We start from the raw sequence: 25,402 nt of genomic DNA, 5'->3' as shown, positions 1-25,402 counted from the left end.
GAAAGCTTCAAAAATCGTAGTTCAATCAACGAGTCTAAATACAAGGGAACAAAAATGACACAGAGCTATGACAATTATAATTGACAGGGAAGGCGCAGGTGAGGGGAATGAAGAGATTTTACCTGGGAGGGCAGGATCTGTAAAGTGAGGGGAAAGGTCTAAGGACATCTTGTGGACAGGTGGAGAATGGAAACTAAATTACAAAAATAACCGATTCAGATTATGACATACACACAATTCAGATGTATTACTGTTTTAATATACATCATCGTAAAGTTGAAGTGTATTTGGTAGGCAATGAAATAAGTGTAAGACACTTATTTCAAAAGCAAATGGCTAGAGTGCCATGATTGGACTACTGTGGCTGTGTTGTAACTCTCTGTATGGTGCCAGTAGGTGGTAGCATCGGTCTTCTGGCTCCACAAGCCTTTTCTGCTTGTAGCTCAACTTTAAAGAATCAGAAATACCTGATATGGAAGGGGTGTGGGGGTCTAATATCTGACATGATTCAGATGTCTAGCTAACACTTTTCTCCAGATATTTCTTAAATTCTCATAGATCGCCATTGTAGCAACTTTGCAAGTCGTTTGCAGTCTATGGTCCCAATATGTAGGCAAAAAAATCAGCGGAGCGACCGGAAGTTAGAATACAGCAAGTGCCTCTGTGATTCTTCGACTATTTCATACATATGACAGACTCCCATACAGCGAGTCTGCGAGTTGAACAGTAGACGTTACAATGAGTGATGTTAAGAGCGCTCCGCTGTCTCATTTTCACTCTGCTCCTTTCCTCCTGCTCGACAACTTACTGCTACTTCTCGTCTCCTCGAGAGTATGTTGAATTGGACAGGGTACGTAGGACCATTTTCGGAAAGTACCCTCTCGGTGTGATGCAATGCCGATGCAAACTATGATCGTAGGTCGTACAGAAAACAGGAATGTTGTCTTGGACAAACAAAAAATCAGGTTGAGGTCGTTACTAATTAACAGAGGTGATGTAATTGAGACTAAATGGAGGCTAATCGTGCCTAGGACGACATCTACAGGACAAAGTCAGAACTGCAGGAGCAGTGCTCTTCTAGAAGCAAACAGGTGTGACAGATGTGGGGCAATAACAAACATTATTAATGTTTTACTTACTTTAATTCGTTTTGCTATGAAATGTGGCACCAGCAGCTGGTAGCATTGACTTTCTCCCTCGAAAGTAGGAGCTTATAAATTGTAAAATAAATACATACTGGGCATATCACCCACTCATATCATTTATTGATCATTTAATTTGCAGGTTGCTTCCAGTTTACATAATAGCACCTAACGTGACCCTATCCATACTTAACTAGTACAGGAACGATAAAATACATCTTCATTGGATCAAGCTTTGCCTTAATCGTCCTCAGCTAGATTTATGCAACGGAAGTCGAATAAAAGATTCAAGTTGAAAGACAAAAAGATTAATTGAAGTAAACATTTATTGAAACTACTGCACTAGTGGCCAATCACTTGATACATTAACCTCTAGTATGCTTTTCCAGAAATTAGGCAGTGTATATTGATTGACAACAATAAAAATATACCATTTTCTTCACATAAATTCATTTTCAATATTTCTATCTGTGGGGATTCATCAACTGCAAAAGTATGTTTAGCTCTTTTTCATCCGAGAAGGCACATTGGTTGTAGTTAGTAAATTTCTTCATATAAATATTAAACATTTAAAATGGTGCATATAATAACTTAGGTTAATATCATAGAAATCAATGGTGAAAAGTAAAATAAATGTAAAATGAAAGGAAGTCAAATAATTAGAAATTATACTATACTTTTGTGTCATAATTTCATCACATATCCCTCATCTTCATGGAAGTAAGTTAGAAGTTCACAGTTTCCCAGCAAAAAAGTGTTAAGTGCTGTGTTACACCTTTTAAAAGCCATATGTTAGTTGCTTGTGTTCTTTTGATTAAAAAATTAAAATGGAGTAAAGATGTCTTCAGAAACAGCCCGATTTCAACCCTGTGTATGTTTAAATATATATAAAATTATAACCTAAATGTCTACCTATATTTTATATTAATAAAGAAAAATAATGTCCTATGATTACAGCGTATAAAGGGTAAAAATAAGAACAAAATAATCCCAATAGTACTTATGAAGTAGCATTTGGTTCCTAGTCCTTCTGTAGAGAGCTGTAGTATTCAGTTAGGATCTTCCAGGCCTTGGGGGACATAAATCCATCTGGAGGGTTCTCCCCGCTCCTGGCCATCTTCCTCATCTTGGTCCCAGAGATGAACTCAAACTCTGCATGGCTACGAAGAGGTAGGGCGGGCAAAGAGAGACAGAGTGGATTCACATAAAGTCTCAATGTTTATATTTGTGTTATTTGAAATTGATAGTTGTTCATATACCCTTTCTTGTCAATTTAAAATTGTAAAAATATAGGTTTATATATCGGCTATATGTTAGAAATATTTTATACCATTTTCATTTTTTATTATTTTTTATTCACACATCAAAACAAGACACAAAATATGTGTGGGTGTATAGTGGGTCATACACTGTAAAGCCTCATACATTGTAATACACAAGTTTGGTTATGGTTTTAACCTGGCAATATAGCCCTGGTTAACAGCCCAATACAATTCATAAAAGGAGGATTGCATATCATTAACACATGTCCAATCCTGTCCTACACTCAAATAGAGAGAGAGAGAGAGAGAGAGAGAGAGAGAGAGAGAGAGAGAGAGAGAGAGAGAGAGAGAGAGAGAGAGAGAGAGAGAGAGAGAGAGAGAGAGAGAGAGGGAGAGAGAGAGGAAGAAAGGACTATAATAAGAGAAAGAAAGAAAGAAAGAAAGAAAGAAAGAAAGAAAGAAAGAAATACACTTATAATAGTCACAATTCAGTAAAACAATACCATACTCTCAAAAGGTTCTCTTTAAATTGAAACCGCTACTGACGTTAGGTCACTTTGAAAAAAACGCTGGCTGAATGACTAAATAGCAGAAATCACATTTCCTTCATACACACACTGAACATAACCATGGCTACAGCTTGCTGTCATGGAACCTAAATGGAACCCTTTGGTCGCCTCACGGGTCTGCGCCAGCGAACGCTGCTCTTAAGTGGTCAACACATGAGAATTCAGTGTCTTTGCCAATGATTTCCTACAGAGTTCAGTGTTGAAGCCCAACTTAGAGTTGGTGCCACACTAGGTGCAGCTGACTGCTCCGATTCTCAGACCGACCCTTTGCTCAAAGTTAAAATATTGTCATCTTCGACCGGGTTAGGGCTGACCTTTCAAAACGTGTCAAATAAGATTACAGCTTTGATGGACATTCAAAAAATGAAAAAAAACAGACTCCCAATGCCAATAGCTTTCATCATTTCTAAACCTGGTTTCCATGGTTTTATTAGTCGACAGCGTTGAACTCCTGTCGGTTGGCTGGCTATGTTCCTACCACCCAACATAGCATTTAACACTTGGCTGGACGATCATCATGAGTTGACCAATTGAATAGATTGTTCCATCAGCTTTTGCATTCAGCTTGGAAACATTGCCTTAATAATGAGTGGAAGTTGCTCCACTCATTATGGAGCAACTTGTATCTGCAAGCGACAACCCACCCCTTCCAATCATAAGCAATGACATCATTCTTTGTACATGGAGCGTTACCCATGTACAAATAAATTTGTAAATGTGCATGGGGAGCACATCTTGAGTGGTGTGGCGTCCTCCGTGGAGCCCTGGCGTGTATTACCCCTGTCACTCACCGCTCCTTGTCGTAGAAGTCCATGGCCCTCTTGGTCAGGTTGTAGGCGGCCACCCTGAAGGGGATGATCTCCACGGAGGTGAGGCCGGGAGCCATGGTGAGCACCTTGCCGCCGTGGGTGGGCTCGTACAGGTCCTTCTTGGTCTCCGGGTGGGGCATGCCGGCCGGGTCGCGGCCCACGATGTAGAAGTTGGCGCCGGCGATCATTCTCGCCCGACAGTGCCACTGGACCTAGAGAGAGAGAGACAGAGAGACAGATAGAGCGAGAGCAAGAGAGAGAGAGACAGACCGACAGAGAGACCGACAGAGAGAGAGAGACAGAGAGAGAGCCAGAGAGAGAGCCAGAGAGAGAGAGAGAGCCAGAGAGAGAGCCAGAGACCAAAAGAGAGAGAGAGAGAAAGACAGCAAGAGAGAAAGAGAGAGAGAAAGAGAGAGAACCAGAGAGAGAGAGAGAGAGAGAGAGAGAGAGAGAGAGAGAGAGAGAGAGAGAGAGAGAGAGAGAGAGAGAGAGAGAGAGAGAGAGAGAGAGAGAGAGACACATGGTTCCTCTGGAAATTTAAGACCAACAACACAATAAACGCTAATGGAAAAAATGTATTTGAACATATTTCCACTATCGGTAGGCTTTTTGGACAGAAACAAAAATGACCTCTTGCGCACCTGAACGACGTGCATCTGATCTGAGTCACGGCCGCAAAACAAATGTTTTGTTTGTTCCGCTCTCGTGATTGAATTACATAACTGCTATTAATTTATGTATATCATTTTTTTTAACTATTCTTTTTTAGATTTGAGACTAATTACAATCATAAAATCCTACTTACCATATGTAAAAAATTTTAAGACTTTGAAAGATGGATTTAAGACTTTATTTAAGGCCTTATTTTTCGATTTTCAGAAGAGGCAGCAGAGAGAGGTCATGTTTCCCGAAGCTCCGCTAGGCATTGGAAAAAACTACTTAATTCATCGTTCAGATCTACTTTATCTTATTTTATTTCATGATCATAATACCTAACAATATATAGTTTGTTTCCGTCGTCCTCCATTGCTCGATTCAACAATACATTTTGGCACTTTTTATGACTCCCGGATCAGACCGCAGAAAAAGCCTTGGACTTTCCTATAGCCAACATGCCGCTGTACTCGGATATCTCAGGCACGGAGACTGGGAAATGCACAGACTGCACCAAACTGCAACAGACAGTGGCTTTATTTGAAACGAGACTAGCAGCATTAGAAAAATGCAAAGGACTCCTCCAGGATACAGTGCCGATGGGTGAGTCTGCTGAGCTCACTCAGGCCCCGTCCACACGAAGCCGAAACCGGTTTCGATCTATCCGGTTTCGGAGTATCTCTGTAAAGACGGAGTCAAGCGAAACCGGGTAGATCTGTAGAAACGCTGTAGTACACATTCCAGGCCCATAAGGGGCGCTGCTTCTGCTACAAAAATAAATAATAAGAAGAGGCGAGCATGCGCATAAAGGGTGAGACTCCGCGGGCTTAACAGTCATTGGCTAGAGGGTCGAGGGGTGGGGCGATGACGTCATGGTTTACGGTTTTAGTCGGTTTCAGGCGTCCACACGAATCCAAAACGAAACCCGGGTAGATTTGAAACCACCTCCGAGGGTGGTTTCAGAAGTTTGCGGTTTCGGTCAGCGGATTCGCCGGCTTCGTGTGGACGGAAGGCCGTACGGTACAAGACCTTTGCGGTTTCGCCATGAAATCGGATTCGTGTGGACGGGGCCTCAGATACAGCAAGATGATCAAAGCTACACTGTATCCTTCCCGATGCTGGACAAGAGAGAGACAGTTCCAGCTGCGTCTCACTGGCACAGAGTCGGCGCTAAGCCAAAACAACATACCAAAGTGAATCAACAAGTTCACTCAACGCCAAATGCTAAGCTACCCAAAGCTAAAGTTACATGTATCAGCCGGATTAGCCCGTCACTGAAATTAACCCTGCCACTGAAGAACCGGTTCCTGCCACTTCAAGAGTCCACGAACGCGCCTGCCACCCATGCACCCCTGAGCCCCGAGATGCGTCCGGACGGACAGTGCGGACAGAGACGGAACAAGAACCAGTCGCCATGGAGGTGAGCTGCGCATGCCTCGGCCACCTGTGCACCCCTGACCCCTAAAATGTGTCCGGACAGACGGTACAGACAGAGATGGAACAACCAGTCGCCACGGAGGCGGGCCGCGGGCCTACCACCGTCCAACAAGGGCCCATCTCAGAGAAAGCAGAGGAACCAGACACTCTGATTATAGGAGACTCAACCATCAACGATATAACCGGTAAGAAGATCAAAACATGCAACTTCCCATATGGAATGGTTAGTGATATCAACCATAAACTAGCCAAAATCATATTGGAAAACCCCAAAATCTCACAGATTATTGTGCATGCAGGATTTAATGATATTCAAAGAGAACAGTCAGAACTTCTGAATAGGGATTACACTGATCTATTGGATACACTGGACAAAATACACATCAAGTCATTCATCAGTGGACCCATACCAGCAGTTGACAGGGGAATAAACAGATTCAGTCGTCTACTTGCACTGAATACATGGCTTTCCAAAGTCTGCAATGAAAGAGGAAGGGGCTTTATTGACAATTTCCACTTATTCGGGGGGCGCAAATATCTTTTCAGAGCAGATGGCCTACACCCAAACAGGTTAGGCTCAAAACTGTTGAGGGACAATCTTCTCTTCTCGCTTTCCCACTAATCTCCATGGTCTGACGCACAGGCCACAGTCAGAGCACAGGTTGAGAAGAAGCGAGACTACAGCCTCCCCCACACATCTACACTGCCACTATGACACACAGAAAGCAGACAGCCCACAGACCATGAAGAGAGACAACAGCCCGCCCGACGCCATCAACACTGTGCCTTTCCCCATCGCTGATGCTGGCTTGGCGAGGAACGGCCACCCCCCTCCTCTGCATTCCCCCATCGACGATGACCTCCAGCCTCATCTCTCCCATAGCCACAACAACAACTCCAGCCCCAATGTCTCCTCCCTTTGCGATTTTCCAGCCGAATTTAAGAAACTGGAATATGTTGGCATCAAACTTGCATTTGTGTCAATGATAGCATCACCACGTCATTGCCACAGGCTGATAACACCCAAGAGGATGGCGCCCCAGCCCCCCCCCCTGTACTGATAGTAGTCCTGAGTATTACTGAGACAAAAAAGGGTTCAGCCGTAGACGCAGTATAAAGGAAGTTTCACATAATCTGCTCAACCCAAGGTTGCCTACGTCAAAGCAGGGCAACTTTCGCATTCATGCTGTAAACACTAAGAGAGTAAACAAAGGGAAACTTAGACACACTGCTAACCTCACAAATCTCATATCTATTGCCTCCAAACCAAAAACAACCTTAAAGCCTATCAACAACACCATCAGGATGGCTCTACTTAATGTGAGGTCTCTTAATAACAAATCATTTTTAGTTAATGATTTTATTACCACTTCTAAACTGGATTTTATGTTTTTAACTGAAACATGGCTGGAACAAATTAACAGTGCAACCGTTATGATAGAGACAGCTCCTCCCAACTATAACTTTTTTGATGCATTTAGATCTGGAAAAAAAGGTGGAGGGGTTGCTGCTATATTAAAAAATGTATTTCAGGGGAAACAGATGTTATTTGGTGATTTTCCATCGTTCGAATACCTTAGTGCTGTATTGAAATGCTCCCCCAGAGTTCTCCTATTAATTATTTACAGGCCACCCACATATTCTGCAAATCTTTTCGATGACTTCACAGAATTATTGTCTAGCATCTCCACAGAATTTGACTGTCTAGTTATAACTGGTGACTTCAATTTTCATACTGATGAAGTGTGCAATTATTTTTTTTACCATTTTGGACACATTTGAACTGTCTCAACATGTGAAAGAGGCTACTCATTGTAAGGGGCACACTCTAGACCTGGTTATCACAAAGGGCCTCAATGTTTCTGATCTCTCTGTGACTGATCCTTCCTTGTCTGACCACTTTTTGTGTTTTCTTTAACATTTCTTTTATTCCCGACATACAGACAAAATCAAACACTGTCAAAAAACGGTATATCAATGAAGATTCTAATGTACTTTTTAAAAAGGCCATCTCCTTGCTACCACCTCTAAACCCATGTTCTGCTGATGATCTTGTAGAAAACTTTAATTTGAAAATTTTGAAAGATGTCATTTGAATGACATCTTTTCCTAGATGTCATTGCACCTTATAAGGTTAAAACGATTTCTGGAAAGCAAAAGGCACCCTGGAGAAAAGCTGCTTCTGTAACAGCACAGAAAAAAGAATGCAGGAAGGTTGAACGCATCTGGCGTAAGACAAAACATATTCACCATGATATCTATAAAGAGAGCCTCCGTGCCTACAATTTAGACTTAAAAAATGCTAGAGAAACATTTTTCTCCAATATCATTAAAACCAACACTAATAATGCAAAACCCCTATTTGCAACTGTTGATAGACTGACCAACCCCCCAACACAAATTCCACCTGATCTCCATTCCCGCAGAAATGCAATGAGTTTGCTGCTTTTTATACTGATAAAATTGAAGGTATCAGACGCGCCATCAATATCTCCACCTCAAACAAATATGTTGGACTACCACCCTGTTCAGGCAAAAATAATGTGCCAAGGATGGCATGCTTTAATGTTATAGACTCTCAAAATCTTGTGGAAACTGTGACACAACTAAAGCCATCCACCTGTTGCCTTGATACTATACCTACCAACCTCTTTAAGAATGTTTTCGACTGCCTAGCAGTAGATATATTGCAGATAGTTAACAACTCTCTCCAGTCAGGCAATTTCCCAAAAGCTTTGAAAACTGCAGTTATTAAACCCCTTTTAAAAAAGCGGAGCCTAGATGCCTCTATTATTAACAACTACAGACCAATATCAAATCTACCCTTCATAAGTAAAATCATTGAGAAAGTTGTCCTCCAGCAACTTAATCACTTCCTGGCATCAACTGGTTGCTATGACACCTTCCAATCAGGATTTCGACCCCTGCACAGCACTGAGACCTTATTAGACCTTAGACCTGCCCTTATTAAAGTTGTAAACGACATCCGTCTTAACACAGACTCGGGCAAAACCTCAATGCTAATGCTACTTGACCTCAGTGCTGCATTCGACACTGTAGACCATACATTACTTCTGGACAGGTTAGAAAACTGGGTGGGGCTTTCAGGCACCGTCTTAAATTGGTTCAGGTCCTACCTACAAAATAGGAACTACTTTGTTTCCATTGGCGACTTTGTATCAGAATCAACCAACGTGACGTGTGGAGTCCCACAAGGTTAGATCTTAGGACCCTCTTTATTCAACATCTACATGCTCCCACTAGGGCAAATTATGCAAAATAACAATATTGACCATCATTGCTATGCTGATGACACGCAACTCTATGTATCGCTATCACCAAATGACTATCGGCCCATAGATCTGCTGTGCCAGTGCATTGAGCAAGTGAAAGAATGGATGTGCCGAAATTTCCTTCAACTAAATGAGGACAAAACAGAGATAATTGTATTTGGTTCTAAAACGGAAAGGCTTAAAGCAGGGGTTCTCAAAGTATTGACAGTTGAGGGCCAATTTAGGAACCCAAAATTTGGCTGAGGGCAACCAAAGGAAAAAATAATTGGCGGGAAACGCCGTCAGCATCCCAGTGGTGAAAAAAAACATTGCACCGTGGCCCTCTGGGAGTGAGGTCAAGTGAGGTCTAAATCAAGAAACTGAGATTCATCCTTTCAAAGTAATGTACAGTCGGATTAGAACTAACAAATGTAAAAGGATTCAATTGAAAGCTAGAAAGTCGACTTTTCTCTTTATATTTATTTATTTTTGTTTAATTTAATATTGATATAATAATAAAAAAATAAAAAATATTTTTTTTAATAACTTACATCTGTATAACATTGGGGGCCGCCAGGAATGTTTCTGCGGGCCGCCATTGGCCCGCGGGCCGCACTTTGAGAACCAATGGCTTAAAGTAACCCAACACCTTCACTCTCTGTCCCTGAAAACCTCAATCAAAGCCAGAAATCTAGGGGTTATCATGGATTCAGATTTACATTTCGACAGTCACATCAAATCAGTTACAAAATCGGCATATTATCACCTTAAAAATGTAGCAAGACTTAGAGGGCTCATGTCCACCGAAGACTTACAAAAACTTGTACATGCCTGTATCACTAGTAAGCTTGATTACTGCAATGGTCTCCTTACAGGTCTCCCAAAACAAACTCTGAGGAAGCTTCAGCTTGTTCAGAATGCTGCTGCTAGAGATCTAACAAATACCAAAAAATTTGATCATATTACTACACCAATTCTGAAATCGTTACATTGGCTTCCTGTAGGTCAGAGAATTGATTTTAAAATCATGTTGCTAACATATAAATCCCTACATGGTTTAGGCCCAAAATATTTAACCGATATGCTTCCACTACATCAGCCTTATAGACCACTAAGATCCTCTGAGACCAATCTGTTAATTATCCCCAGAGTAAACACAAAACATGGGAAAGCAGGATTTAGTTACTATGCAACAAATAGCTGGAATAAACTCCCAGAGGATTTAAGACTTGCCCCAACTCTGAGCACCTTTAAAACAAGACTGAAGACTTTTATGTTTGCTATAGCTTTCTGCTAAATACATTGCACATTCTAAAAAGCTTTTTTAACTTTGCCTTTATTTTCTATTTTAATACTAAAATGCCTCTTTAACTTTCTATTTTACCCATTTCTTTGCATATGTTTTTCTTTTACTTATCTATTATTTTTATTTTATTGTATGACAATGTTTATATGTGAAGCACTTTGAGTCTGCCTTGTGTATGAAAAGTGCTATATAAATAAAGTTGCCTTGCCTTGCCTTTATGAATTTAAGACTTTCTAAGGATCCGCGGGAACCCTGAGACATTAAAGAAAACCGTTTTGGAGAGACATTATTCTTCGTGATTGACTGGAGAATCCGTCACCAAGAGTAACCAAGAAACTAAATAAAAGAGCGAAACACAGTGGGACTAAAGAGGGATTTCTCAAGGCATTATGCCTTTCCGGTTTATGTCAGGGGGATTTTGAAATGGGAAACTGTTGGTTATGTACATGTGACTCATATGTGATATGTCTGCTCCAACATGTGGTCATCTAGCTTTGATCGTTATCTGCCATCTGCTATTAATGGGATTCACAACGGAAGGTGTTCAGCCAAACCAAGAGGCTTCCAGCCATTCACATACACGTCATTAAGGAGCAGGTAGTGTTTGATTTAAGGTAAGGCTAAGGAAACTGTCTATGGACACCTATGGACAATCCAACCAAGACCAACTCCAACCACCACCTACACTTCTACCATTTAAAACTCAACTCTCACCGACTCCCACCATCAAACCTAAACAACCAAACCCACCCAACCCCCCTCGGCAAAGAACGTCCAACACCGACGCCATGACAAGCCACGCTGTCACTACACCAATCAGGGGGCTCCGCCCTCCTAGTGCTCACCTCGGTGGGCCCGGCGTACATCATGGGCGAGGGGAAGATGGCCACGATGGTGCTGGCCGGGTCCAGCACGCCGTCCTCCAGCACGGCGGCGTGCTGCTTCATGCGCCAGGCCAGCGGGACGTCGTCGTCCTTGGTCCAGCCACCCAGCGGGTGCAGCAGCAGCACGGGTGTCTTGTAGCCGCGCTCCAGCAGCCGTCGCTTAGTGTCCTGCATCAGGAGGGCGTGGCCGTTGTGGACGGGGTTCCGCAGCTGGAAGGCGAAGATGGCGTCTGCGGGAGAACAAGGGGGGAGGCAGGGAGACTGAGGTCCGGGAGGCGGGATAAGGGTATACAGTGTTGGGGGATGGTGGAGTGTGTGAGGGGTGAGGGCCGTTGAGAATTGTTTGGAGGGGGAATGGAGTGTTGCGTGTGCAACCTGGTCTCACAGGAATCCGTGAAATGACTACGGTTGGACGCTTAACTCGAAATCCGTGGACACATCACGGAAACACGCCAATTTCCGTGATGTGGCCACGGAATTCGCTCCAATCCAAGTTAATGACGCTGATGTTCCGTGGCTCACACACGGATCCCCGTTGCAACGAGCGAGTCGACCACGGGGGCTTAACTCAAAACCCGGGGTGGTCTCACTGAAACACTTAAATTGTCCTTGTTGTGTCCACGGAAGTTGCTCCAATGCAAGTAAATGACAATGATATTCCGTGGCACACACACAGATTCCCGTTTCAATCTGTGTGTGTGCTCCCGTTTCAATCCATAACACCATGCCTTGGAACTTTGAGCAGTGGATGATTGATCAGTCCCAAATGAGTGCAGTGATGCAATGACACAACTTCTGAGACAAACGGCCAACAGCTGGCCCACACATGAAAGTGCTTGAGGGTTGGTCACACATATTTTCATGCCGCAGTATTTTTTTACAATTGTACTTTTTTTTTCATTTAGGTCCATAGTCATTTTTCATCTGAAAGACAAAGGCTACATTGATGTGCACGTTCATTTTAATCAGGCACGTTTCTTCTACTCATCGTCGGTGTGTCTTTCATAAATATCGCTTTGTGTTCCCTGTTGGACCTCTTCTGTGTTTCATTGTGAATCATAGACAATAATGTCCTAATATTAACGTTGCCTGGTATTCAACTTCCTAGCTTGTATGTGCTCCACTGATTCAGTTTCAACAGGTTTCCCTACCGGCTTTCATGTCTTTGAACTTCTGCTTGAGCTCCAGTGGAGTGAGGCGGTATTTGTCCAGTCCGTCGTTCCATCTGATTCGCTCCAGCACCTCCAGGTCACCACCCACTAGCCAATCACCTCCCTCCATCACCATCTAGCAAAAGATTAATACATGTCATATTTTAATTTCGGATCCATTAGTCCTAATTTATGATAACAGAACTTCTGGCAGAGAGCCTGGGCTGGACATAAAAAACAGAAGGGGCGGAGTTATAGATTGTTTTGTTTAGTTATAGAGATATTCGATTTTTATCACTGCGTGTTTACAGATCCCAGCCTCCTAAACAAATACTTAGCAAAACCAAGAGAATTGACCCGGCACACCCAGATATGAGCTAGTTTGCTACCAGCCTTTAGATATTAATCTAAAATCAGACTTGTGAGACTATTCATAGCAAGTCAAAACTCTAAATCCTGAGCTGATTGGCAGTGGGGGTGTGGCTAATCTATCGTCCCGCCAGGTGGTTTTCCAGCTGTGTACGACGAGGTACGATCTACAGCTCCAGACAAAAACAAAACCAACGTGTAGCCGAACTGACTGGTCGGTATGGATGGTGTGTGCAGGGACGTCCCTAGGAATTCTGGGCCCCCTGACAGAATTCAGTTATGGAGCCCCCCCCCCCAACCCAAAAGATATATATACTTTCAAAAAAAATATTTTTTTATGCTATATATTCATTCACATTTTATAATCATTCAATATTGGGTAACACTGGGTCAAAATTGGGTAGTCATTATCATCAGAAGAAAATGAATGACAAATGAATAACAAAATGATAAACCTACCTAGGCTACTTTGTACACTAGATAGTTAGTTAATATTTAGTTACACATTTACCTGGGTTGTAGTTACTATAGACAGAAATAAGATAATAGACTGTGACAGTGCTGCTTCTACTTAGACTGTCCTCCTTCTCCCCTTCTTCTATTTCAACCTCACTGGTTTCTTCTGTGGGTTCACCATGGCTTGAAGAGGGCCCTGACTCTAAGATACATCATATAATTCAGAATATGTCTCATAATTATCTGAACAAAGTAAACAATGTTGTCAACAGTCTATTTGATTGGATTGAGCTGGGCATGACTAAATATGTATTTGTATGTGTTGATTTGCTGCATTAGCCTACAATAAATAGTAGCTATTAATCTAAGGGTATACTACTTGTAATTTTAGCTGATTTAAAACTTAAAAGTCAGCTAAAATGTAAGTATTCTTAGTTTAATGTCTGCTAAAATTGTAATGCAGCCAATCAAAATATTCAAAATCTGTTTACATAAATGTTATCATCATGCTGGTAAGCAGTATGGACTGTTAAAAAAAAATAAAACTGGGTGACGAACTGTCGACAGCTTTGAGCTCTTTCCTCTCTCTCTTTCCTCCCCTGACAACCTGACTTCTTCATTTCACCGACCGGGATACACACAAACTGACTTTAGACTGCTAGTTTAAGACACTAGCAGTCTGCACTTGCTTCACAATGATCTGCCTGGCTGCTAATTTGCTCTGCAGTAGCGTAAGACTTGGGCTGTACCAAATAATGACAAACGAGAGGGGTGATAATAGGGTGAAGACTTTCTAATGATTTTGTAAAAATGGAGAAACAAACCACAACAAAACACCTTAATTTGATGATTTAATCCGAAAAATAAAACTTTTTTTAATTTATTTTTTGCATTAATAATTCCACCAGTGTCCTCTGGGGCGCCCCCGTCAGTGCTGCGCCCCTGGAATCGTCCTAATTTACCCCCCCCTAAGGACGTCCCTGGGTGTGTGCGAGCATTACCTTGATGTAGGGGTGCTGCGGACATGTGGTTCCCCACTGTCTGGCGCAGCGCTCCTCCTTGCGGTGTTCGTAGAACTCGGGTTTTCGGAGGATGGCGATGCGGACTCCTTGGTACACCAGCGCTATGGCCGCGCAGCCGTCCATCTTCTGCTTGGTCTCCGTGCTGACAGGCAGGACGATGGGCACGGTCAGGTTGATGGCCACATCTGGAAAACAAGCACTTTTTTTTTTTTGTAATCTTTGTAATTTGGTAAATGTCGGAATTTTTAAAAAATATTTTTTACGATTTATTTTTCCATTTTTATGCTTTATTATAGAGTGAGGTAGAGAGGAACGTATGTGAGATAAAGGGGAGGACATGAAGCAAATAACGGGTCACTACTACTCTCCACCCGGTCAGCCCCTTGCTTTGGGAACTTTAATTGCATTTTTGTATTAGTGTTAGGGGTTTTGACTCCCAGTAAGGTCAGCCATGAGGAAAATGTATCCACCAACTTTAATGAATCCACTCAATGGCATTTATTTACATTATTTATTCATAACTTAGGCTGCATGTCCTTCCTTTGCATATTACCAGTGTTCATTAGCTGAAATTAGGAATAGGGGGAGAAGACAGTAGTTTCACACTAGGGGTATAGTTAGGGTGAGCCTGTTCCATGAAGTGAATGATACGTAATATAAAATGCCATTGAAGTTGCGTGATTGTTGCTGTGAATGATATTGAGAACGTGCTTGGTGACCAGGTAAACACAGGATACAACTACCGTATATATACAACATTGACATTAATGTCAATGTCTGTCGGGTTTTCATAGCGCTTAGACCATAGCGCTGTCAGCACAACGATAACATAGCGCCTTGTCACCCAGATGGCTACATTGCTTATTACTGATTGACAGCCCTGTAACTGATAGCAACTGTGAATGTAACTGATGGCAAAGGTTACCATGTGGTAAAATCTGTCCAAATCAAACTCTAGTCTAGTTCTTGGTCTTTACCATCCAGGAGAGTGCCAAAGTGCAGGACTTGCAGGAACTCTCTCTCTCTCATGAAGCCTTTGAGGGGGCTCGCCCATCCCTCGGACAGGACCTGCACCCACTCAAGGTCCAGCTGGGGGGAGAGGTCAGAGGGCTTACATCGGTAAGAAAGCCCATATAGAGCTGACCAGGCTATACTAGGCCCGCAGCCTGCGAGGGTAACAGTTTTGTTGTGTTTGACCGTGACATCAAATCTATTCATATACACACAAAAAATGAAATGTAACTTAGTTTATTTATATATATATATACATATTTTTACTATGTATTATTATTGTAGTTTTTATTTCCGACGATGCTTGCATATTATTATAATTATCCATATCGTTATTACATAAAAACATTATGAAGAGCAATTTGGTGCCACATCATCCTTACATCCAAGTGTCAATGGAACAAATGCAGAGGGGGATCCCTCCGTCTTCACATTTCATAAATAATCATGATAAATACAACTATTGAACTCTTTCCACATGTCTGCTTGGCAGATTTCCCTAATCAGTTGTGTAATGTTCAAGTTCAGGTGTAAAAAGAAAAACTAAATTAGAATTGGGCCTTTTTCCAACTTTAAAACGGAGGGGAAAAGGAAATTCACCATACAGAAGCAAATTTGTATGCCTTACCTTGATAATGCTGATGCTACGAAGTATGTGTGGCCTTGGGGATGCTAATACTAGTAAGCATGCTTTATCTTGTTAATATTAATGGTAGGAAGTAGTGTTACCTTGGTAATATGGATGGTAGGAAGTATGGCAGCATCAGCGACAGCTAGGCTCCGCTTGTTCTCAGGAACAAACAGGTCATTCACCTCCTCGAGTTTGCCACTTGGCACAATGTTCTACATGAAACACAAGGCACACAATGTCCCACTTTAAGGGCAATCCTCTATTCATACCTTACTGTGGTTAGGTTACACTCGAACACAGTTTATCCACGTTGCACAGTTCCAGCACAATACTAGACAATACGTCTAACCAGAAAGTGCAATTTGACAGTAGGTCAGAATGTAAAAAAGGCAGTGCCTTGCAAATATATAGATTGGTAGTATTATATCACACACATTTTACAAAAAGTATTTATAAATGTGTTTTATTTAAAGGCTTGTTTTTAAATTAGTGTTGTTATCAAACAATGCCCATACATGGGCATCAACAAAAACTGGCTTCGTTTCTCTCCGTTCTGTTCATGGTCTATGAGCAAAACTTGGTTTGCAATGTATTGGTGTCAGACCTTTCCCCCAGTTTCCCTCATCCTTGAAACTCACCTTCCATATCCATTTATTTGAACACTTTTAATAAACTTTTTAACTATGAGGTTATCTTGACCGCATCAGAAGAATTCTATTCCACGAGGAATATTAGTACTGGAGGCACGGGACATCAAATGATCTTCTTTAAGGAACAAGAGTCTCCACAGGAGACTGTGGTATTCAACGCTTATCGCATACATATATAGCATTAAAGGCAAAAAATGAATTATTATCCTCCTAAGGGTATAGTAACATTGTCCCACAACTGCAGCCCCCCCTCCAAGTACACAAACACAAGAGTTGGGGTTTCTTATGCCAAAAACTCCTCCTCCTTAATCAGTATACGACTTCAGCTGGCACACTGGTCGCTGACTGGCACTCCTTGAAGCATTCGCTTCCTCGGGGTGAACGTTTCGAGTTAGGGTCTGGTGGTCTGGTGTTTGTGATGCTCTTTTCTCCGATTCTTTATGATTCTTTATATTCCAGATACACATCTGTTTTCCCTGTACTGCTGTGAGATGAATGGGTGGTGTTGGGATGTTTCCTTGTCACAGTAACACATTTAACACATTTACTTTATAAATGTGCAGTGTGTGTGTGCGTGCGCACATGAGTGTGTGTGTGTGATGCCTACCTGTTCCCGTAGTAACTCTAGAACCTGATCGATGCACTCGTTCACCGTGAGCTCCCCCGTCTTCAGCACCAAATCTGAGGCTTCAGGACTCTCATAGAGAGAGTCTATCCCTGTGAAGCCTTGCAAAGGAACACAAAAGAGATCCTTTATCATTTACACACTGTTGGTTATTTACGTGATAATTTTGTGAAAGCCTGAATGTCAAGCACTTCATTCACGATAATGCATGCGACTCATTGTTCTAGATCCATTGTTATTCATTGTTCTAAATTTCCTCAACACCCTTAATCAACAGGAGTGGACAAACATAATTTGATTATGAAGGCAAGTTAGGCAGATGTCATTCAGCAGCAGTACCGACCTTTGATCTCTCCAGACCGGGCCTTTTTGTAGAGTCCTTTCACGTCTCTGCCCTCACACACCTCCAGAGAGGCGTGCACAAAGATCTCAAAGAACGGGAGGCCCGCGGCGGCGTGAATCTTCCTTGCTTCCTCCCGGTCCTGTTCAATAAGGAAGAACACCTTGTTGGACCGTATAAACAGAAGCTGTAGGACCTAGGCCTAACCTGTTGTTCATAACACAATTGAAATATATAGTCCAAGAAATGGGGCAATGCACAATGCCTCCTCTTAGACATTAATTTAAATTTCACTTCTGTGTTGAATAGCGCCAGGGGTCTCTCACTCCGAAAACACGGAAAGGTAACGGCAGGTCACTACTGTTGATGTACAGCATGCAGCTTTGTGTACCCTGCTCCCCGGTTTCCGAGTTCCCTTAGGCGGGCTTAGTCGAGGAGGTTGGGATAATGTTCAACTGTGAGGGACAACAGAGTCCTGTTATAAAGCACACCAGATGTCAATGAGTTAGTGACACTTGGCAGGCTACTCTCAGAACCCCAGACTACAAACAATAAATGCTCCAACGGCAGTTTTGATTGAAGTTTAATTCAGCCTTTAGGTCACTACTGTCACGCAACACGTTGTTGCACAACAAGGATGCATGATTAACCAAGTCTATAGAACATTTCCATTTGTGACGCAACACCGGTTCGTGACACAATCGCACATCGAACTGTCTCACCAAGTGCTGTAAACCTTCTCTCCCTAGACAGCAGTCCTGTGATGCACGAAGGCAATCGGGCTGTGACTTAAGTCCCAGTGAGTGGATCAAGCCATTAACACGCCAACCACTTGGCAGTTTGCCTTGTGAAGAGCCGTTGTATTGGATGTCAATCCCAGTTGTTCAACCGACTTTTCTGTGTGTCTTCACTTGCGTGTCCATAAAGGGCGCAGAGAAACATACTTCTTTGAAGAGCGAGCCGTCTCACCTTAGCGAAGGGCGAGATGAAGCTGGTGATGCACACCAGACCGGCGTCGGCGAACAGCTTGGCGACCTCGGCCACGCGGCGGATGTTCTCCTCGCGGTCCACGGAGGAGAAGCCCAGGTTCTGGTTCAGGCCGTGGCGGATGTTGTCTCCGTCCAGCGAGTAGCTGGGGATGTCTTGCGACACCAGGAACTCCTCCAGTGCAAAGCTGAGGGTGGTCTTGCCAGCGCCTGACAAACCTACGGGTTCAATCAAATAGGAGGAGGGAGGGAGATGATTGAAGGATCGATATGAAAGTTCATTTTTTTATGGCTCTGCCAAAGGAAAAGGTTCCCAACCCCTTGGCGGTTGGGTCAGGGTCCTGGGTTTGATCCCCGGTGTTGGCCCCAACAGCCTAATGTGTTGAACAAGATGCTCAATTCCATCTCCCACCCACATATCTGCTATGCATTGAATATTACTAATTTAAGCAAATGTAATAAGGCCCTTATTATCTAATTATTAAGCCCAATATAGTGTTAAAATATTTTCTTGTATTTCTTAGTAGTTCATTCTATTAGATCATCTTTCCTGTGTATATAGGTGTACTGCATTCTGTGGGTATTCCATTTCAATTAACAATAGCTTTATTTGTTTCCTCTTGCTACTGTTCATCTCAATTCACAATCAGGGATAGGTAAATATGAAGAGGATTAAGGGGAACGGCCAGATAACTGCGCTTCGCATGGGCAATTGACACTATCGTAACTAACGTTTGCGGCGTGATTACTGAGGTTTAATCTCAGCGTGTTGATTGGTAGTTACGATTGTGTGAAGCGCACCGCCAACAATTTTGATATTGTACTCAAATTTTAAAAGAGAAAAAAAGATTGTCTCAAAACGACGCGAATGAATTCACACTGGTCCGTTGATCAACAAATGCAACCGTTTGCCAGTTTGAGTTTTATTGCAACTTATACGCATGGACATGGAATAAAATATGTAACCTATTTAGGTTTTTGTGCAAAATGTAAAACTTAATACACATACATGCATTTGAACAAATGGTTGCACACATTAATTCAAATGTTGATTTATGAAACACAAGGTGACTCCTAATAGGATTAATTTAAATGATGAGATAAATCTCTCTCCATATGTGTTATCTGGATAGGAGTCCTGTTGGTGTCGGTGATGAAACTGAGTTACCTGTGAGCCAGATGGTGCATCCCCTGAAGCCCCCCCTGGTCCCGACCACCTGCCCCCTCTTGTTCCTGCTGACATGGTGGGCCTGATAAACCACGTTGGTGGATCGGTTCAGGTCCTGGTTAAAAGAGGGAAACAATAGTATTCATGTTGTGTGCTGATGGGGAGCTTCAGGAGGTTACCGTTCTTAAGACTGGATTGCCAAAAATGTAATAAGCAGAGGAGCTCAAACGGACTGACATCAAATAGAGAACACATTGGAGAAATTCTGCAATGTGCAATGCTACACATGCTACCAACCAGTCTGACTTGGGACCGGTAAGACTGCTTGAACCAGTTATCATCCACATACACTCCACATACCCCAAACACCAAGGCTGCGTTACAATTTGCATACTTTTTCTATTTCTTATAGTTTACACTGCAGCTGCCCTTACAGAGTAAGCACTGTGCATACAGTATGCATACAATTGGGTAACGCTCCCCATCGGCTTTAGCGGGCTCAGTCGATGTGGCGGCAGAAGAGCCAAAAAAGCCTGATGGTTTGCATACCGCGAAATGCCCGATGTAGTACAACATCATTCCTGGTATGTTTGGCCTACAGCACTTTCGATACTATGTATTGGGCCATACCAAATAATTTTTATGGCATACTAAATAGCATGGGAGCATGGGTATTGGAACGCAGGGCAAATAGAGGCTGGGGAGAATCCCTAGCTGGAGCCTACTCCCCCCCAACCCTCCAACATCCATATGAGAATTCACCTAAACTGGACTCTAAAACAGGGTTGCCATACCTAACGATAACAAGCGGACAGTTTCCAGGTTTGTCATACTTAAAATAAGAAAAATAATCTCCAAACTCAATTGTCCACACAAACATGCAAAAGAAAACTGCAACTATCTTCCCTGTGACTCATCCCTAATATTATCTTGTTTCTTTAGCTTCTCAATCCCCAAATAAACGGCCCATGTTGTTTGGAATAGTCCCTCAGTGCTCCTGATGAGCTGTTGGTCACCTGTGATGAATCACTTCAAGTTGTTCCCATGAATGTGCGTATAGTGTGAGTAAGACAGGGGTTCTTTGAGAAAAAGGCTATGAGTGGATGGAGTCTCAGAGAAAATAACTTAAGAAACACAGTTCCCTCAGGCTGCGATACAGTTGTAAACCCTCAACAAAAACATTCCACTCCACCCCCACACAAACCATATCAGGTGCATTTCTTAAAATGTTACATTTTTTTATAAATGTGACCATGCCACATTCTAGAATGCATGCCGTTGCTAACATGATCACATGCACGCCTACGTTGTCATGGACAACCACTACTCTCAGCTCTTCCAACAATGTGTCTAATTGTTCAAGGCCTGCATTAGCCGGCTATCTTATACCTCTCGGTTAAAAATGTTGTGACCCAGCTCCAACCAAAGATACACTGGATAACACTGACCATGCATCTGGAGATCCACTCTGATTTTGGAACCAGGCCGCTGGGAATGCAGTCAGTCGTGTTACCCATTTATGCAAATCTGGAGCATCTGAGGTCTCAAGGACTCACCCGTTTGCTAATAGATTTATTTTTAAGAGACATAGCGCTGGACATTAGAAATGAATGAAGAAAGAAAAGCCATAACTGTCACTTGAAAGTAGGATACAATATAATCAAAAGCTTCCCTTCTATCTAGAAGCAGACCAACACACCAAACCAATCATCGTGTCACCTCCATAAAGATCTCACTTTTTCAGGCTTCTGTCGAATTCTTACAGACATCTGTGAGTTTGCGTACACATTTCCAGTATGAGTCCAGTGTTTCTTTTTTCCTTTCCTTCTTTTGCTCATCCTTGACTTCCTCCGCTCTGCTGTTTCCTGTCCTGGGTGTGGTGAAGCTACACCCACAGTATTCAACGGCCTGGAGAAATCGGCTCCTTTAAACCTATTCAATAGCCACTGTACTTTTCCTAAATGTTACTGTTATATTTTTCTAGTTGTATAGGCTTTTCTGTGCCTTTGTGGACAGGAAGTGAAGTGCAAACAGACAGGAAAGTGGACTGTAGGACAGAGGGAAAGACATATGTGGTTACGAGGTGAATAATACAGGCAATGGTTAGCGCACGATTGGGTTAAACCACCAGGCCATCCAGTTTGTAATAACTTTATGACAGATACTTCGTTCATATTAAAATGTCAATGTCAATTCTAAATTGTGGGTTTCCATCAAATAAAAAAAGGCTTGAATACTTTTTCACATATTGTAGCAGACAGTCTCTGAAGAGTATATCTAACCACTGCCTTCATTCAGTTTGTATAGCTCTGGGATCATGTTCAAAATTCTCTTTCATGCAGAGGGTGTCACTTGTCAATGCTCTCAATAATCATGCTAACACCCTCTTTCCACGTGTGTAACACGATTACAAAGAAAAAGGGGGCTACTCTCGAATTTACCACATGGAAATTCCCGTAGTGCTCATCAAGAGTAGTTATGGTGTTGGGTGTCGGAGTCATAGTGGATGCCTACCCGAAGGCTGCTTTTTAAGAACAGAAGCCTATTTGAATGGGCTTCATAACACATGTGTCACCCTAATGTGACAGTCTAATATATCTTATCTACATTGATGATTGACTCAACCAGTCTATGCACCCCCCCCCCAACCATTGTTGTTCATTGTCTTCTGTATAAAAGCCTCACTGTGGACAGGTGTTGAGAAATTATCAATTTTAAATTGATTTGAGAGAGAGAGAGAGAGAGAGAGAGAGAGAGAGAGAGAGAGAGAGAGAGAGAGAGAGAGAGAGAGAGAGAGAGAGAGAGAGAGAGAGAGAGAGAGAGAGAGAGAGAGGCAAGAAGGAGCATTTGAAAAGGTGGAGGGAGTGACGGGTGGGGATGGGGGATGGGGGGGGGGGGCACCGTGCACAATGTCTCCAGTGTGTGTGTGTGTTTCGAGACGACGATGATGTGGCATCCAACCCTTCCCCCCCCCACCCCCGCCCTTCATGCCCACAAGCCCCCCTCTCACCGGCTTCTACCCGCCAGCCAGCCCAAGACCGAGCCTACACCCCTGCCCAGGGTCCCTGCTCGGCCCTACCAGCCTCACACTGTCCCCATTCTTCCAGCACCCCAACCAGTTGGGGTGCTGGAAGAAGGAGGGATATATCGTTCACACACAAGATCTTGTTTTAGGACATTTGGAACCCACACACACACACACACACACACACACACACACACACACACACACACACACACACACACACACACACACACACACACACACACACACGTAATTTTCTTTCCCTCCCAATCATTAGCAACCACTCTCTGCCTCTCTCTCTCTCTCTCTCTCTCTCTCTCTCTCTCTCTCTCTCTCTCTCTCTCTCTCTCTCTCTCTCTCTCTCTCTCTCTCTCTCTCTCTCTCTCTCTCTCTTTCTCTCTCTCTGCAGCCAAAATCATACAGAGCTCTCTCTTATGGTCAACTGCACACATGCATCACTTTCCATACATAGCGGTGTGTTTCATTGAAAGTGCATAGTTGTAAACCTTTTTGCTCAGTGGATTACAGAATGGAGAGGTCAAAATCATTTCCTTTTTTGTAGGCACAAATTTAAAGTTTGAAACTAAGAAAGAAATCCAGATAATATCACAATTCATTTGATATATTTGTATGCATATAAAGTAACCCTTTACAATACCATTAATTAACATTATGCAGCAATAAGCCAAATTAGCAATGCCTAACTGTTAATTAACAGTTAACTAATGTCAAGTAATAATTTACTAATGGGCGTTCATTAATGGTGTTCATTAAATCAAACACAGTTCAACTAAAGATATCTGTGTTTATATTAACTATTAAGGTATTAATTTATAGGCTACATTACATTTAATAGCTTTACATATGGGTTTGGGTTATAGCTAGGGTTACCATCATAAACCCTACGCTAATGTTGTATAATACTGTGTATTACTTGATTTCAATGAATGTTACATAATGTATTTAATCCTATTTAATATAATCATGATGATGCTAAGATATTTATAACCGCGGAGCAAATTCTACTCGACATTGATATGTTTACAGCAAGGGTTCAATATTTGGCAAACAAAAATCTTTAGCCAAATATTGAAATTAGCAAAGCACAGGGTTAATATATATATATAGTACTAATCTATATATAGGCTATATACATATAGATTAGATAAGTAACTTTATAAACAACTGTGCTATAGGCCTATATAAGATTACTTTGTTAAAGTTAATACATTGCATGTGAACGCTTCAAAGATCCATGTAATACATTGCACGTTGCCTTACAGGAGGCATAATCAAACATAATTTCTATACTATAGAACTACAATTCATATATAGCCTCCGGTCATACTGTCAACTCGCATTTCATCTATAGGCGTTTACTATTCCGACAAATGGTACCAATGTGAAATGTGTGTTAAACTGGTTGTAAACTTAATGAAAGTGCATTGCAAAACATAATCCATCATAATACTTTGAAGGATGCCTATATAGAAAAAGCAGGGCTGCCTACTTTTGAGACCGAGTAAACTGAACACATTTTTGCTCAGCGTTTCAAATCAGTTGTTTTGTATAAATCAGGGTCATGTATCCATGCTTTATGTTTTGCTGTTCTTGCCGTTCTTGCCAAAAGCACAACTACAGAAGTTACAAAAGCTACTCCTTTTTTTCCTCAAGTTGCCGAGAACATATTAGCCAAGCGGGCGTTTCTTCTGCATGTCATACACACATAATCTCCACTAACAGTATCACGTTGGAGATCTGGCTGCATCAATTATGAATCAGTTCATTCAAATATAGATTAATCGGTATTTTAACACTTGTCAGTTAACCGGCTCCAAGACGTCTTACTCTACTTTATGATACTTCGGTCTTGCATTTTTGCATGCACCCACTTACGGTTCGAAGCTTTTTCACCCCAGACATCTCGCGCTGCAGAAAACTCCCTCAAGACTCTAATCACAGACAGCTCCGCTGGACTCGAACAGAAACAAGTTGCTTGTCAAGCTTACGTGAGAAACTTTTGAGTGCCTCGTCAAAAAACACCCTGTTATTTAAAAGGTCTTCGAAGACACGTAGCATTTTGCTGATCCAACCTCTATTCGCTGATCCACCTCGGCTGAAATTAGCATAATATGGTGTTGGAACCAATGCGGTGCGCTCACGACACGACTGGGCTGTGCTTCGGGTTGAGCTGAAGCCGGCGGTCCCACAGACTCTCGCTGCATCCCTTTAGAGCGATGTGGAGATATATGACTATCACGACTCCCGACAAGCACATTAAGCTCTATTAACGTTATTACATAGGCTTCTGATCCTCCTGGTACCATGGTGCTACAGTTTTAAAAGTAACCTACCTGGTTCCATGGCTGCACCATGAAGGTGCTGGTTGATATCGGCAGAAAATACAACTTCAGGAGCAGCAGAGAAAACTAGTAGGCCAATGCCTATAACCAAGTTAAATCTGTCGACAGTTGTCAGTAAAAAATGTTGGTCAGACATATAGTAGACTAGACTATGAATATGTTAATGATTTAGGGATTACAGTCTCTAGGAATTAAAGATTAAGAAATTATTTGGCATAGCTCCCCAGCTCGACAGAGTGCTGTTCATTTCCATCATGTATTTAGCCTTGA

General features: G+C 42.3%; 1 protein-coding gene across 1 annotated transcript; it reads right to left on the bottom strand.

Moving 5' to 3' along the window:
• Positions 1 to 1,450: 1,450 nt before the first annotated feature.
• On the bottom strand, positions 1,451 to 24,892 carry LOC115559783 (bifunctional 3'-phosphoadenosine 5'-phosphosulfate synthase 2). The gene is made up of 12 exons (XM_030378870.1): positions 24,666 to 24,892; positions 19,745 to 19,859; positions 18,560 to 18,795; positions 17,594 to 17,732; positions 17,233 to 17,351; positions 16,074 to 16,187; positions 15,311 to 15,422; positions 14,313 to 14,518; positions 12,487 to 12,622; positions 11,297 to 11,565; positions 3,765 to 3,994; positions 1,451 to 2,302 (listed from the first exon to the last, which is right to left on the bottom strand). Exons 1-12 carry the CDS (start codon positions 24,690 to 24,692, stop codon positions 2,164 to 2,166), a joined length of 1,842 nt encoding a protein of 613 aa, XP_030234730.1. The 5' UTR covers positions 24,693 to 24,892; the 3' UTR covers positions 1,451 to 2,163.
• Between the last annotated feature and the right edge of the window lie 510 nt (positions 24,893 to 25,402).

The sequence above is a fragment of the Gadus morhua genome, chromosome 15, assembly GCF_902167405.1.
Source record: "Gadus morhua chromosome 15, gadMor3.0, whole genome shotgun sequence".
Lineage (NCBI taxonomy): Eukaryota > Metazoa > Chordata > Actinopteri > Gadiformes > Gadidae > Gadus > Gadus morhua.
Note: the sequence above shows the minus strand (reverse complement) of the source record. Positions and strands in the feature narration are given on the sequence as shown.